The 16,681-nt window shown below is 37.1% G+C and overlaps 1 protein-coding gene across 2 annotated transcripts in view; it reads right to left on the bottom strand.

The window, feature by feature from the left end:
* The window catches only part of F5 (coagulation factor V), a 52,264-nt gene extending 36,325 nt beyond the window's left edge, over positions 1-15,939 (bottom strand). For both annotated transcript variants that reach the window (XM_087966430.1, XM_087966431.1), the window contains exons 1-9: positions 15,692-15,939; positions 14,187-14,278; positions 11,965-12,087; positions 9,185-9,397; positions 7,822-7,965; positions 7,518-7,739; positions 5,197-5,362; positions 3,366-3,543; positions 401-503 (exon numbers count right to left, since the gene is read on the bottom strand). In XM_087966430.1, coding sequence (XP_087822556.1) covers positions 401-503; positions 3,366-3,543; positions 5,197-5,362; positions 7,518-7,739; positions 7,822-7,965; positions 9,185-9,397; positions 11,965-12,087; positions 14,187-14,278; positions 15,692-15,858 — 1,408 coding nt within the window. In that variant the 5' untranslated portion in view covers positions 15,859-15,939. The remainder of the gene's footprint in view (positions 1-400; positions 504-3,365; positions 3,544-5,196; positions 5,363-7,517; positions 7,740-7,821; positions 7,966-9,184; positions 9,398-11,964; positions 12,088-14,186; positions 14,279-15,691) is intronic.
* Positions 15,940-16,681: the final 742 nt, after the last annotated feature.

Here is a 16,681-nt window from a genome sequence, read left to right as displayed (position 1 = left end):
TCTAGTTAGTAAGGACACCTGGAGGCTCAATTCTCATTCCATTCCAACAAAATGCCAGTAAAAGCAGTTCAAAATTAGAACCAGCTACAAAACAGATGGTAAGTTCCTTCATTGGATGTATTCATGTGGAGGGTAGGCAGCTGTCTGCCAGAGAGAGTTGAACAAGGATTCCTGCTTTGAGCTTTAAGGGGCTGCTCACCAGAATGATCCCACTTCTCTTTCTGATTCTTAGTACATTGTTTATAATTAATTGAAAAACTCTTAAAATAGATTTCCATTTTCTTTTTATTATTTAAAAGGGAGACAACAGCAAGACCAGACTTTTGCTGAGCCTATTGGGAAGCCACACAAGTAATCAGAAGACAGCAGAGAGGGAAGGTAGAAATAATTCCTAACCAACCTTTGGGATCTGAAGGATAAATAGCTCCTTCTGCATCTTTTGAAACAGAAACTCCATGCACATAAATGCTGTAAGGTCGACTGGCCAGATTTTTGAATACAATCTGTTCAAAATGGAAACCCAATATGTTTAGCATCACAATACTGCTGGTTTTTATACAAAATTTAGCTAACATTGTCATCCCTTTTATATGCATCCCCATTTTCTAGTAGAACAATGAATAAATAAATTATAGTAAAAGTATGCAGCATAAGAATAGAACACAGACAGGATTTCAAAAATGATTTGGGAAAATGCTTTGCCTATCTTGTGAGTGGAATACCTATTAAACAAACTCATTCTTTCAGACTTTCACACAAACTTAAAAAAAGTTAATATGACTCTTAAACCTTCTAAAAAGTTGTGCTGCTTTAACGGATAATAGGTACTACACTTATACAAGTTCTTCCAAATTGTTTTGGACATGAGTACAGACTTATTAAATACCACAAACAATCTTTATGACTAATTAAAAATATATAACCCAAGATGAGTCAAGTTGTACCATGTTAAACATCCGTGAAAACCATGGTTTCAAAGGAAAACCCTAATGAAGTCACAGTTCTTCTCCCAAGTTATTTATTTGACATCCAGAGAGAGGAGCTCTTATATTAGTGGTTGGTATCAAATAGCAAATCCAATGGCTGGAGTGTACCAAGAAAAAAATTCTATTAGGATCATGCTTTTTTCTATTAATAGGTTTTTAAAATAAAAAGCATATATATACATATACATATACATATACATATACATATACATATACATATACATATACATATACATATACATACATACATACATACATATTTGTGTTTTATATATATACATACATAAGTACCTACAACTATTTCCTTTCCAAAAGAATGCTAGTAGAAAACTCTGATATTAGGGTTCTTATATGCTTAGTTGTAGAAAAATAAAGTAAAATTGCCACAAAATGAAGTGTAAAGCATTTCCTGTTTAATTAGGTTTTCATTATAAATACAAAGTTGCTTGCAATGATTAATTATATTACAAAAATATATAATTCAATGTATAATTCAAACTCAGTTAAAGCATCAACAATTGTAGATTTTATTTATGACATTTTCTTCCACAGTGTTTTGTCTGAACAATTATGATTGTACAGACAATATTATATGTGAATGCAGAATATGCTTCTCCTGAAGAGCTTCAGCTTAGGGAAAATTGAGGTAAAATTTAAATGATACTGGAAATTCTTTAAACAAGAGAATTTACTTTACATTTTATATAAAAAGAACAATTGTAGTGTATTACCAGTGCCTAAAACAGGTATGTGTATAATCCAGAACTCCCCAATGCCTGGTAAAGCTTTTATGGTGTTTCTCATTAGTCCTGAGTCTTAGTAGATTTTATAAGATTATGTTGAAATATATCATTGTTTTGTTTTAATTTAGACAGTTATTATTTTTATATAGGCAGTTTATAGCATGATCCAAACAGGGGTGGGATACGACAGGGTTAACTACCGGTTTGGGATTTACGAGCTTCCCTGCACGCTGGGAGCTGCGCGCCTGTAAATCGTCATCAGCAGTCTGCATTCAGAGAAGCAGCCTTTGAAACAGCCCTCTTTTCCTGCTTTTTTAACTGCAGCTGTGCCTTGTTCGGCAGCTGAAGTTGAAAAATCAGGAAATAAAGATCAGGTAATAGCCCGGGTGGGTGGGGGGGCAAAAACATCAGCAGACATAGAACCGGTTCTATGTCTGCTGCTCTTCAGAGCTACCGGTTCTACAGAGGTGGACAGAACTGGTAGAAATCCTCCCCTGGATCCAACCATTTCTGTGACATTATAAGTATCCAGGCTTTACTTTGCCACAGATGATGCCAGATATCACTAGTGTAAAATTTGTGTGAAATATCTACTCAATATTTATTTATTTATTGCCTTTGTTATATTTGGCAAAAATATACCATCCTCTTGCTATTTTCCCCACAACAACAACCCTGTGAGGTAAGTTGGGCTGAGAGAGAGTGACTAGCCCAAGATCACCCAGTTGGCTTTCATGGCTATGGTGGGTTTAGAACTCACAGCCCCTCACTCTAGCCTGGTGAATTCACCATTAGACCAAACTGGGTCTCAGAGTGACCAAACTGAATTGATAGCTGATCCTCACTTAATGATGGTAATTGAGAGTGGCAATTCTGTTGCTAAGCAACAAAGTTGTAAAGAACAATGTCACATGACCATGATGACTTACACAGTAATTCTAGTTGCCATTGATAAGTGAATCCCACACAATAGTTAAATGTGATATGGTGTGGATTGCCTCACAGCTGGTTTGCCCTTTGGCTTTGCATATTGGAAGCCAGTAGTGAGGTCACAAGTGGAAATCATGTGCTCTTGGGATACTGCATCATCAGCTGGTTGCCAAGTGCCTGAATTGCAATCATGTGACCATGGGGATACTGCATTGGCAACCGCTACAGCGATGGTCATAAGCCCCATTCAGCAGTAACATAACTTCAAACAATTACTAATAAAAATGGTCACTAAGCGAGGATCACATGTACTTTATTTGAAGTGAAGGTACTGAAACTCATTCACTTGAATTTACTGTTACCAAGAATAAGACATGAATAACATATGCAGGATAAATACCATAGATATTGAGCAGATAAACTAAAGGCTTTTACAGATAAAGTATTCTGTCAGTGGAGAAATCCACAAGAAACACATGGTTAAAATTATAGAAATTAAGTCTTAACTTTCATAGAAATAAATATGAAAAGTTATTCTTATCCAAGTTCCTTTACTTTTCATTGATAGTTGAATAGCTTAGTCTTGATATCAGTAAAGATTATGTATGCATTAGATAAGCAAAATATATTTAAAGCTAATTCTATTACTGTGTGCAAATGAAATAAAATGGGATTGTAATCTACTTACTTGTTCATCAATACTTACACTTATTGTGTCTCTGACTTCAGCTCTGATAACAGGGCCCAGAATTCCACGTTCTTTGGGCCAAATGGCATAGGTCGGTTTACTGAAACTGCTGTCTTTATATTGCCTGAAAACTGCCTTTTTGTATTTCTTGCCAATAAAATTTGAAAAATTATCCAGATACTGAGCTTTGTATCTTCTTTAGAATTGAGAAAAGAAAAAAAAAATAGACATTAGTAAGATTTCTTATATAGAAACACACACACACCAAAAAAAGCCCCAAATCTTGCATGAGTGGGTAAATCAGTGTTTACAAATCTACATGATAAACAACCAGCATATGTAAAATGTAGTTTAAAAAACCCAGAAAAAGTTGTATACATAGATGTCCAAATAAATACAGAATCAGGTGATGGATCTTAGACCCTCTAATGCTATTGGGTGATGGCACTTTCATTCCTGACTCTGGTCAGACACTTCTCTTATTATCAATAACCCTTGGCTATTCTGACAGGCTTGATGGGTACTGAATTCCAACTTTATTGTTTTAATTGGCTGCAGTAACATTCTCTTCAGTTTCTTGTGATGTTTTTACATTTATGTCAACAAACTCAAAAATAATTCAGTCACCTCCTATATTTGAAAATTTGAGTACTTCCAATAACACACTGCATACTTAATCCAGGACAAGGAAATCATGGAACAGTTTGCCTTCGGAAGTTGTGGGAACACCATCACTTCAGACCTTCAAGAAGAGATTGGACTGCCATTTGTCAGAAATGGTGTAGGGTCTCCCATTTGGGCAGAGGGTTGGACTAGATGACCTATAAGGTCCCTTCCAACTCTGATTATCTGTTATCTGTTAGCTTCAGAATAAAAATGAAAAAGTGCTAAAGAATAGGATGCTTTAATCTTCCTCAAATATCTTCTTTTTCTTTTCAGAATTGCTCTCCTCCCAATGTACAAGGTTTTAAAAACTGAAATAGTAGCAAGAGATTCTTTCTGTGACAATGTAATATCTTGAAAATCTCAAAGATCTTTTGGAAAAACTTTGTGACAAAGAAATTTTATTTATTTATTTATTTATTTATTTGATTTGCCAATTGTTTACAAGATAAGTATAAGTGTATACATAGTTGTGAATACATGAAATGGGTACATATAAGAAAAATAAAAGAAGAATAAGAGAAACAATAGGACAGGGACGGTAGGCACGTTGGTGCGCTTATGCACGCCCCTACAGACCTCTTAGGAAAGGGGTGAGGTCAATAGTAGACCTAATTCCTAAACTTAAGAAGTGAATGAGATGAGGGTTTATTGGAAAAAGAATGGAACTATGACAGTACTGTGAATGAATTTCTATTATGAATTTTTCATTCTTTCATTCTGCCATTTTGTTTTCCCTGCATAATTGTATGAAAATAGAAAGATTAATTAAAAATGTAATATGATATAATATGAAATGACTTCTACATACAGCATAACAATAAACATTTACTTTATGGAATTAAGAAGCAAGAGAGAGATTCATACTTTATAATTTAACATGATGAAAATGTGTTTCCCTTAATTTAAATGGTCTAGAGCAGCGGTCCTCAACCTTTTGGGCACCAGGGACCAGGTCCATGGAGAGAAGTTTTTCTGCAGACCAGAGGGGATGTGGTTTCGTGTGCAGCTTGTATTCATGGGGCTTCACTTGTTTGCATGGTCCAGTTTCTGGCATGCTGTGACCTGGTGCCAGACCATGGACCTGTGGTTGGGGATCCCTGGTCTACAAGGCCTTAGTTTGGGATAAATCCTATGAATTTTTATGAAATCTTTTCATCTATTTAACCACATTCAGTCAAGTTACCTATCAACACTTCTAGGAATTTCTGGAGCATAATCCCAGGTGATTTCTTCTGCAGCAATGAAATATTCCCAGTTCTTAATCATCTTCAGTTCTCTAAAGGATAACTTTCTTGTTAAAGTATCTGGATTTCCACAGTCTTTGATATTTAGATAACCATACATCCCAGCTAAATTAATAAGTAGATGGGACAAGAGTAATAAAATATATTAAAGGTTATAGTACACACATATCTATTTGCTCTTCATGTTGCCTTTCGGACTGTTTAGATTAAAAATAAATATTTCCCAATTTTAGTATATGTGCTGCTGAAGTGAGCACTAAAAATAAATATTTCCCATTTTATATTAAAAATGTATGTTTCCAAGAAGCAACAAGAATTTTTTTTCTCTTAAGCCCACAAAAAGATATCTATGAATGATACATAAATTCTTATACATTTAAACAAGTTGTGTACATATAGAATTGCAGGTCTATGTTCCAAACTACTTTTGACAGCTTAATTTTTGTGTTAAGAGACCCTTTCAGTGACTTGATGTATGCTCACAAAAAAGTATCTTCCAGCAAAAAGCAATTGCATATAAACCAGGTTTCAGGTTATAATAGCTATAGGTATAATTTATTCTTGAGATATGGAAAAAAGTAGAAGATAAAGCAGGCACCCTTAATTTGTTCCTTCTAATGTGTTGCACTCTAACTCCCTTCATCTCAATTCATCTACAACTGGAGATCATAAGTTAATAGTCAATAGATCAAGCATGTCTTCTCTGGTGCCACATCTCCTTATGGAACATGTCTCTCAAGATTTGAATGACCAGGAATACCCTGAAGAACAGATTCTGGTCTAGTATGTTTTGTAAATCTGTTTTAGTTATGGGAGTTACTTGCTACCCATAGTGTTTTATTGATATTTTATTTTGTGCTCTCATGTTCTATTAGTCACCCTAAGTCTTTTGAACAGTGAAAAAATTGATTGATAGATAAATAAATAAATAAATAAATGCCATTATTCAGTGTCTCTAACATTTTCTTTTGTACAATCAAAATTATATATATATATATATATATATATATATATATATATATATATATATATATATATATATATATATATATTATATATATATATATATATATATATATATATATATATATATATATATATATATATATATATTCTTAAGTTTTTCGCTGGTACTTACATGTATGGCATTCAGCTTTGTTCGGGTATTTTCCCGTCATTGTAGTTGTGCTTTTAAAGTTGTAGCAACGTTTGGCAGAATCCTGATGATGGCAGATGAGATTCTGCCAAACGTGTACTGCTAGATACTTCCAATCTTACGTGGAGAAAACAATAACAAAGATCCATATATATATATATATATATATATATATATATATATATATATATATATATATATGTATGTATGTATGTATGTATGTTGTCCGTATATATATATATATATATATATATATATATATATATATATATATATATATATATATATAGTGTTGGCATTCAGTTTGTTCAGGTATTTTCTACATCATTATAGTTGTGCTTTTAGATGAGCATCTGCCGAATTACTGCCATCATCAGCCTTCTAGTGTGCCTATCACATCACTATACAGAAGCCTGATGATGGCAGATGATACATATACATATACATATACATATACATATACATATACATATACATAACTATATGACGTGGAAAATACATAACATAGCATAATGCCATACATACATACATACATACATACATACATACATATATATATATATATATATATATATATATATACATACATATACATATATATGTATGCATGTATGCATGTATGTATGTACATGCACACATACACATAATCAGTATCTGAGGGTTTAAAAGAGAGAAGGTGGTATTACAATTTAGGGTTGGAAACTGGTTTCAGAAAACTGGGTGAAGGCAGGAAAAAGAGATAGGCAAGCCTAAAATGAAAAAAAATAATCAAAGTAAGTACAGTGAATGTGATTAGTCTTTCTATATTTATTATTTTTTCTCTTTCTAGCATCATCCTAGAGCAAAAATAAACCAACATAGTCCACAACCATAGCTTTAGGGGGATATGAAATGCTATGGTTACAGATTCTAGGCATGTAGGATATGGTTAGGTATGGCAATTGTCATGGAACATAGTTCCTGCTGTTCTGGAATCATTTTGCAAATTGTACCTCCCATTCATGCTACTGTCTTTGCGATATGATGATTTGTATGAGTTCTACACAAGAGAATGAATTTTTAAGTGTAATTATACAGCTTGCCTGCTAATAAAGAAAACCTTGCCTTGTAGATGCTTTGCAACCAGAGAAGATATTAGCCATTTTCCTGTCCTGCTCACTGACATTTTGGCTGTTACTGAGGCACCTCCGATAAGGTTGATGGTTGACACTTTGTAATGGTTTTGTTCCAAGGTTTGTCCATTGAAGTGAACAGAGAAGATCTCAGGACTGGAACTCATTCCTATCAAATGCCAGCTAATATGATCATAAGCACAAGCCTGAACATCTGGAAGAAAAGAACAGCTGCTGTAGTTGTCATAGAAATGCCTGTAATTTCATTCTAATCAATAATATGGAAGAGGACATACCAGGCAATGTTCCATTGGCAAACCCATTAATTGTGTATTGTAGTGAGGGCTTTCTGTACCAGTTCTTGCTTTCATCAAACACAGAAAACATCAGCACATATTCTCTGTTGAAGAGTTTTTGTGTACCATTTGCATTCAGGCTTCCTAAAAAAAGAATAGGACAATGACAAGATGGAATAAATGATCAAATACTACAATAACTTCTTGAATAACAAATATATTTTAAATTGTCAGCCTCTAGTGCAACAAAACCTTTCACTATGCCACCTAACTCTTAAGGGAATTGAGGATCAACATGTAAGGCATCCAGAAAGTATCCATGATATCAATCACTCCAAGTCGTTATCTCTCCAATTGATTTATTAGAAACAGATCTGGCATGTCAAAACCAATTTCCCAAATGAAAGTTTTTTCCGTTACACAGAATCCACCTTCTCTCCTCCCTTCTCTCCTCCCACTTCTACACTTCATAAATCATGAGAACCATTTAACTGCAACTGGAAATTCTTAATACAACATACAGAATAACCTTGAACTTTTCAACTCCTCTCTCTAAAAAAATGTGGCAGCTGAATTTCAAAGCTGACACAACATAGATTAAGGATAAGTAAAAGGTTACCAAGGTTACCTATTACAAGATTACCTATTACAGAGATGGGCAACCTTGGCTACAGGCCCTTATTTCTGGTCCTAGAGCCCCCAAGATTATACTACAAAAAATCAGCAAATTGTCTTGTGCTTTAAACAAATAATTATAACGCCTGAAAGGCGAACATTGAATTTACTAATTCTATTAACTTGGTTAATTATTTTGTTTAAAAAATTCATATCATCAGCTGTAAAATCACAAAAGTAAAATCACAACTGAACTAAGGGACAAAGTATATTGTCTGTTGCAGATGCCATAAATTCTCTCCTCTCCAGCAGCACAGAAATAGTCCCTATCCATCTTTGATGACAGATATAGAGACCGGTAGCATTTTCAAGATTAAACAGCTTTATTGAGGTTTATGTTCTTATGAGTTGTGTGAAGTAAGTTGCACACTTAATTCTGAAGGTGGTACTAGGTTCCATTTCATCATTGTTGCCATACATTTATATGGTTCTTACTGCCATCTCTATATGGAGACCTTCTTGGGTACAATGTAAGCTTTTGAAAACTAAGTAGCAGAATTTCCAATTATGTAATAGCCTTTATAATTCTGCCTCAATCTTTGTCAAAAAAAACATCAACAACCCTATGAAACATAAACATTAAGCGGATAGAAATACAAAAATGAACAGAAAAATAGCATATTACAGATTAATCTCAGCAATGATCAACACTTGAAACAGGCTGCAGGTTCTTTACACATTTTGTTACCTTCTTTACATATCAGCAAAGCACCAATGAGACCAGAATTAAAGTCTCGCACCATGTTTACATGTGAGTAGTAGGCATAAGTGAGACAGGGAGGATCAGCTTTCTTTGGCCCAATTTCTGCAGTGATATTCCACACATACTTGAACGACTGGCCTGGAGGCACAGCATCATCCAGTCTTTCCACATCTGATGTTCCATCAGAATATGAAGAACCTACAATGGCAAAGGAAAGAGGCTATCATGGTTCATTACCAACAATCATCATCATCATCATCATCATCATCATCATCTTTTAATGACCCCCATAATCCCTTGTGGGTGGAATCTGGGCAACTGAATGGAGCTGAGTGATTACTGGCCGGAAGTCCTTCCTGTCACCAATACTGAGTTATATTCAGCAGATATATTCTCCTCATGCCTAGACAGAGAAATATCTGCCTCTACCCAGGATCGAACTCACAGCCTCCTGATTGTGAGACGAAGCTCCACCTCTAGGCCACCGCACCACTCATTCATTACCAACAATGCCATTGTAAAATAAATGCATATGCAAGTGAGTGGACATGCATACACTTGCTAATTCTATTACAGATCTGGTTGAAAATTGGGTCCTTCTTAATCCATATTTCTTAAGATCTTAATCCATATTTTAGTTCTCCTATATCTCACTGCTCCTCTTTTTTTTTTGCTACTCATGAGTTCTATATGTGCACAGTCCAAGAGCTCTTCCATTTGGCTCCACTTCTACTCTTCAACCTCTTCAAACTATTTTAAATAATTTTATTTAAATATTTAAAATATTTAATTATAAATGTTTATGATTAATACAGTATAAACATCAAATGTTTAAAACTATTTAATATTTATAATTAATAGTCAAGTCTTAGGATTATCCTCACTCCTGCAAACCCAAAAGAGACATAAAATATTCTGGGCTGATTTAGTGACCTTCCTTCAGCTGACTAATGAGACTGCAAAAATATAATTCCTTGGTGTTCCTTGGTGTTTTTATATAAAAACCAAATAAGTTGTTGGTGTGCCCTTCCATGTTTACAGTACATGTTGAATATTTTTGTCTAATTTTGTGTGTGAGAGATGGCAGAACAAACCTGAAGTTTTTTTTAAATGAGGCAAAACTGACTGAAAGTGGAAGTGACTTTGTGGGCTGGGCAAAGGGATGCTACCTAGGGAGTGATCAGATAAGAGGCAGCAGCCCACAGTCGCAGCATCTCTTAACTTCAGTTCCGAAGATCATACTCAAATACCATTAGACAACTTGATGGAGAGCCAGCAGAGTCGCAAGAGGATCAAATGAAATGATCTGGGTCTGGGAAACTCAAAGTTGCTTTTCCTACCAAACGTGGGAACTGGAATACCCAATTTTGCTGTAAGAGGCTTCACCTAGATTGAAGGCTCACAACCAGGGGTGGGCTGCTGGGGGTTCGCAGGGGTTCGGAAGATCCTCAGTCTAAGATTCTGTTCAGTTTGGAGAACACCCAAATCCCACTCCTGGCTGGCCCCACCCACTCCACCACACCCCTCCCAGGAGTTCCCATGCAGCCCCCTTTGGATGCAGGTAAGTGGAGGGCGCGTGTAGAGCAGAGGTGGTATTCATCCGGTTCTGACCAGTTCTGGAGAACCGGTAGTGGAAATTTTGAGTAGTTCGGAGAACCGGCAAATACCACCTCTGACTGGAGATTTTACAGTCTCCTTCCCCTGTCACGCCCACTAAGCCAGTAGTAAAAAAAAGAACCAGTAGTAAAAAAAATTGAATCTCACCACTGGCATGGAGGCTCGGGGAGGGAGAAAAACTGCCCTCCCAGAAGTTTGGGAAGGCTGGAAATGGGCCCGTTTTCGGCTTCAAGAGAGCCTCCGGAGCCTGGGGAGGCAATTTTCGCCCTCCCGGAGGCTCGAGGAAAGCCTCCAGAGCCTGGGGAGGGAAAAAAACATCCCCTCATCCTGGTGCAGGAGGCCAACTAGACCATGGCCACCATGGCCACACCCAGCAGCTGGACAGAGAACCCATTGCTAAAATTTTTGAAGCCCACCCCTGTTCACCCCCCCAAAAAAACATTCAAGGATACAACTCTGCTAAGCTACATATTTTGAAAGTATTAACAAACCCCTGAACAAGGAAGAAATAATGAAGAAAACTATCCACAGGCAGTCCTTGAACTTATAACAGTTCATTTAGTGACTGTTTGAAATTACAGTGTCACTGAAAAAAGCGACTTACAAATGTTTTTCAACACTTATGACTGTTGTAGCCTCCCCATGATCACAGAATGAAATTTTGGATACTTGGTAACTGGTTCATATTCATGACGGTTGCATGTCCCAAGATCACGTGATCACCTTTTGCAACCTTATGACAAACCAAGTCATAAGAGAAGCTGGCTGAGGAATTCTGGGAGTTGAAGTCCACAAGTCTTAAAGTGGCCAAGGTTGGAGACCCCTACACTAAACAACCATATCACTAAATTAATAACGGCAGTGATTCACTTAACTTTGACAAGAAAGATTGTAAAACTGGGCAAAATTCACTTAACTCTCACTTAGCAACAGAAGTTTAAGGCTCAATTGTGGTTGAGGCTTCAAAGCATCCATAAAGTAGTCAAATTCTATGCCTCAGAAACATTTAGGTGTCTGCTTCTGTCATTGCCAGCTGTTGCCCACATGCACAATCCTAACCACGTTTACTTAGAATTTAACGCCATGTTTCAAATCTACCAAAGATAGAAATGATCAGGATATTCAGACAATATTATGGCAGTGTTTACCTTCTGACCATTTGTTGTACACAGCACTCTGCGGGTGAATGCTCACAGGCTTAGTAGCAAAATTCTTGAAATAAATTATGAGGATGTCTCCCACTTCTCCACGTAGTGTTGGCCCTAGGAGCCCTGCTCAAAGCACATTGATAAATGATTTTAAAGAGAATAATTAAATATAAAAATGATACTTGAAAGAATATTTGTTTTCTTTTTCTTATGGCTTGAACATAAACTGACTGCAGCAAAGGTACAGAAAGGGAAGTGAGAAGTCTTCCTGTAAAATTAATTAGCTACGGTTTAATAGCAAATAAATACCTTAATATTTTCTTCTGAGCAGGGGTTTATTTATTTTGTTCTCTAGCTATCCATCCCTATCTCCCCCCAAGAAGGTCATCATGGCACTTATATTCCAAAATAATCCACCTGACAAATTATACTCAGGCAAAGAGATAGTGGCTTAGCATTTCATCTGTAAGATGCACATTGGCCTATATGCATGAATGGAGAAATTGAGCAGCCACATAAAGAACGTAGCTGGATGAGTAGACCCAAGACTTTAACTTGCTTCCTTTGTCCGCTGCTTTAACTAAACGGGTAGTCCTCGATTTACATCAGTTCATTTAGTGACTGTTCAAAGTTACAACGGCAATGGAAAAAGTGACTTGTGACCATTTTTCACACTTACAACCATTGCAGCATCCCTGAGGTCATGTGATCAAATTTATATGCTTGGCAATTGATTCATATTTATGATAGTTTCAGTGTCCTGGGGTTATGTGCACAGCTTTTGCGACCATCTGACAAGCAAAGTCAATGGGGAAGCCAGATTCACTTAACAACCATGCTACTAATTTAACAACTGCAATGATTAACTGAACAAGTGTGGCTAGAACAGGGGTCTGCAACCTGCGACTCTGGAGCCACATGTGGCTCTTTCGGCCCTCTGCTGGCTGTTGGCTGATCCCACCACTGGCTGGCCCTTCCCCTCCCTCCCCGTCACTCCTCGCCTGGCCTGAGAAGGTAAGGGTGATGGCAGGGGATGAAGACTCAGTCCATATTCCAGAGCAAGAGGTGACTGGGTGGGAGTGAGTGATGTCGAGTTGGCCATGCCCGCCCAGTCACCCCGGTTGTTAAATTATTGGCTCCCAGTGTTTTCTTTTCTGTGGGAAACGGGTCCAAATGGCTCTTTTAGTGTTTATGGTTGCAGACCCCTGGGCTAGAAAGGACGTAGAATGGGGCCAAACTCACATAACCAATGCTCACTTAACAACATACATTTTGGGCTCAATTGTGGTTGTAAGTCGAGGGCTACCTGTATTGAAGAATGTGTGACCAATTTCATAAATAAATTAAACATATTTGTTCAGACAATACAGATATCAAAACTGAAGACACAAGAGATTTGTCTAGACAACATTAGCTACTAGATCAGGGATGTCAAACTCAAGGTCCACACACTGCATCTGACCTGCGGGGTGCTTAGGTATGGCTGTGGGGCCATCCTGGAAACAGCTAAGGGCCGACCCGCTTTGCCTCTACTGGCCCTCCTGAGCTCTTTTTTTGTTGACAGAGAGCAGCAGGACATCAAGCTGGCCATGCCTACCCTGATCATGCCCACCCCAGCCACACCCACTCACCCCCCCTGAGATAAAACACAACCCTTATGCGGCTCTCAATGAAATCGAGTTTGACAGCCCTGTACTAGATCATAGCAAGCTTTTGAAATCCCAGCTAAACCCAAAGTTGCAGCCACTGCACCAGTCTCAAGCAGGACAGCATTCCCATGCAACATTATAGGTTTATAAACATAGAATGATACTTCAAACTTTGTTGGTCTGTCCATCTATTTCAGCTTTGTCAGCGGTATTGCTGAGAGGTAGGATGGTTAAGATCAGGAGTGTTAAAGAAACTGAAGGCTTTACTTTAGTGCCTCAAGAACAGCTTCGACTACTAATTGTAGTGAAAAATCAATATGTAACAAACAACAGTAAATGTCAACTTTGTTGTACAAAGGATGAAACAATTGACCATTTGATCAGTGGCTGCAGCAAAATTTCACAAACTGAATACAAGCATTGACAGAATTATCCATTGGAAATTTTGCCAGAGGCTTGGATTTAAACATAGTAAAAACTACTCGGACAATCAAGTTGAGAATTGCAGTTCATTTGGGTTCGCAATCATAGGTACACTATACATTGAATATAGTCTGAAAATATTGCCTTTACCTGAGAGCTCATCTCTTGGCTTTTCTTGTTTGAAATCTAGTTCATATTCTCTATAGACAATTTTTTGAAACGTACGATCTGACTCTGATAATCTGAAACCATACAAAATAATTTAGTAAAATAATATATTCCAACTCTTTGGCTGAAAATTCACTATGCTAGTTAAGCACATTCCCATACATTATCAATGTCTTTATAATGCCCTTGACCCAATGCAGTGAATGAACCAGAAATACTGTAATGGGGTTTTTCACTGACAAGAGGAAATATTTGGGGAAAAGGAATCCTAAATGGATCAGGCCATGTAAATATCTGGACTTTCAACAATACCTTGACATTAATCTACATCATGCCATCCACTTACACAGTACCTTTAAACACTACTTTGCATTGTGACAACACTTTAATGAAATTAGCTGATGGAATGTCCTATTAATCATCTATATATAGAAGTCAACCCGCTGATTGATGCAAACTCATTTATTAACAGCTGTTGAGACCAGTAATATTGTAAAGAGACTCTCATACCTAGAAATCCTATCAAGGTACACAAGAATTTTTGGATCAGTCAGACATATAGCTATATAGGAGAAAAGAAAGAAGACAGAATAGATGCCAAGTAAAAATGGAATGGAGCGTCTGTGAAAACAGTAGGAATGAAAAAAATATATTCAGAACTTTAACACAAGAACTGGAATATTGAAATTTAACATGCAGCATAACATTAATAAAGCTGAGAGGATAGAATGCTGGTGAGAAGACTATAGTAAGCTAGATAAATGGTGGGAGTATTGGATAAGGAGTTATTGCAAAGCATGTAGAGATTAAAGGGCAAAGAGTAGAGAGGTTGTTAAGCAAATGAAAACATTTGGCAATGGTTAAAGAAAGAAGGATAAAAGCAAACCATAATGTATCTCCTAAATCAAATGGTAAAGCTTCTCCTGAACAGTGCTTATCATTGTTCATTTAAAATGGTTCCCTTCTACAGTTGTTGAGTTATATCTACAAAGTGGTGCACCGAGATAATAAAAACATACATTGGAAATCACAGAGCCAAATTGTCACTGTAAAAAAATGGAATATCCAAGCCTCGCTACTTTAACTATTCCAGTTGAAGATAAGCTTGAATGCTCTGCCTAATATAATTGCAAGCTTCAATGCTCTGCTTAATATAGTACAGCAATTGTTTCAAACTGGAAAATATGACCTATAAAGGAAAATGCTAAGCAATACCTCTTAGTCAAAGCAATGTGAAAGTCATAGCATATCCCCTCTTGAAATGAATCCAAAGCCATCTAATCGATTAGCTCTTCTTTATTAACTGGTTGTGTTCACAAAACACTTTATTTGCTTAATTGTAGATTACTAAATAAGCACCACGGTGGACTAAACTTGGCTTTCCAACCACACAGGTTGGGTTCCCAAAGCTTCACATTGCTCACTAAACAAATCTTCTGAATATTTCCCCCATTACATTCCTTATCCTGCCCCCTAATTATTGTTACCTGGATAGCTCCTCAGGTTGGAGGTTGTAATCCCAGTCTTCCAGCTGAGCAGCTATACGGTACTCCCTGAGCTGAGCTGCATTCACTTGGTAATACTTCAGCCCTGACCAACCCAGGAACATCAGTAGAAGACATTTGGGGACAGGGCTCACACTGTATCTTCCCATTGATGCTAATGTGCTGAAAGATACACGGAAGTCAGTTCTGCCTGCAGCAACTTGCCACTTCCCCACAGAAATGTATTCTGTGGCTGGTGTTGCAAGGGACAGTGGCTTCAGTGACGCTGTGCTCTTTTCCTCCTCCCACAACTGAGATAAGCAACTTCTGAATTTGTTTGGTGTCTTGATTCCCTCTCTGCTGAGACAGGCTGAACAATTTAGGGCAAAGCAGGTGACCTGCTTGGACTATTTTCCGTGTGGATAGAAAGAGATTAGGAGCAGGGACAAAGGCAAAGGCTAAAGCTTGTGAGGATGAATACCTGAAAACTTAAAACACCAGGACAGCACATCATTCAGGAATGTGAGGAACCAATAAAGGAAAGATCTGGCTATTTCTGCTAATTTGGAGGTGGGAGATAATGTCCCCAGAAGCTTAATGTATAAAATATATTTTATTGCACCAATTATCTTTTTATCTCACCCTTCCCGTCCTCCTTATTAATATCCTGCCTTTGTTTTGTTAAAGTAGCATACCTGATGCTTTTTTCTCCTATTTGCAAAGTGTTCTGAGCAACTGCTTAAAATACTGTACAGCTTTGTGAAATTGACTTAAGAAAGAACTCAGAGCTATCTTTCAACCAACCTGCTAAATTCAGAGACAACACAGCTTCATAAAATTTGTTGGTTTTGACCTTTAAAACCTATGTGCCATGGAGACAGGTTACCTATGGAACTATCTTCTTTCCCATTACATCAACCTGTCCAGTGGTGGTATTCAAATTATTTTACTATCGGTTCTGTGAGCGTGGCTTGGTGGACGTGGCTTGGTGGG

The sequence above is a fragment of the Notechis scutatus genome, chromosome 5, assembly GCF_049901735.1.
Source record: "Notechis scutatus isolate UNSWTSFEM ecotype Mainland chromosome 5, rNotScu1.2, whole genome shotgun sequence".
NCBI lineage: Eukaryota > Metazoa > Chordata > Lepidosauria > Squamata > Elapidae > Notechis > Notechis scutatus.
Note: the sequence above shows the minus strand (reverse complement) of the source record. Positions and strands in the feature narration are given on the sequence as shown.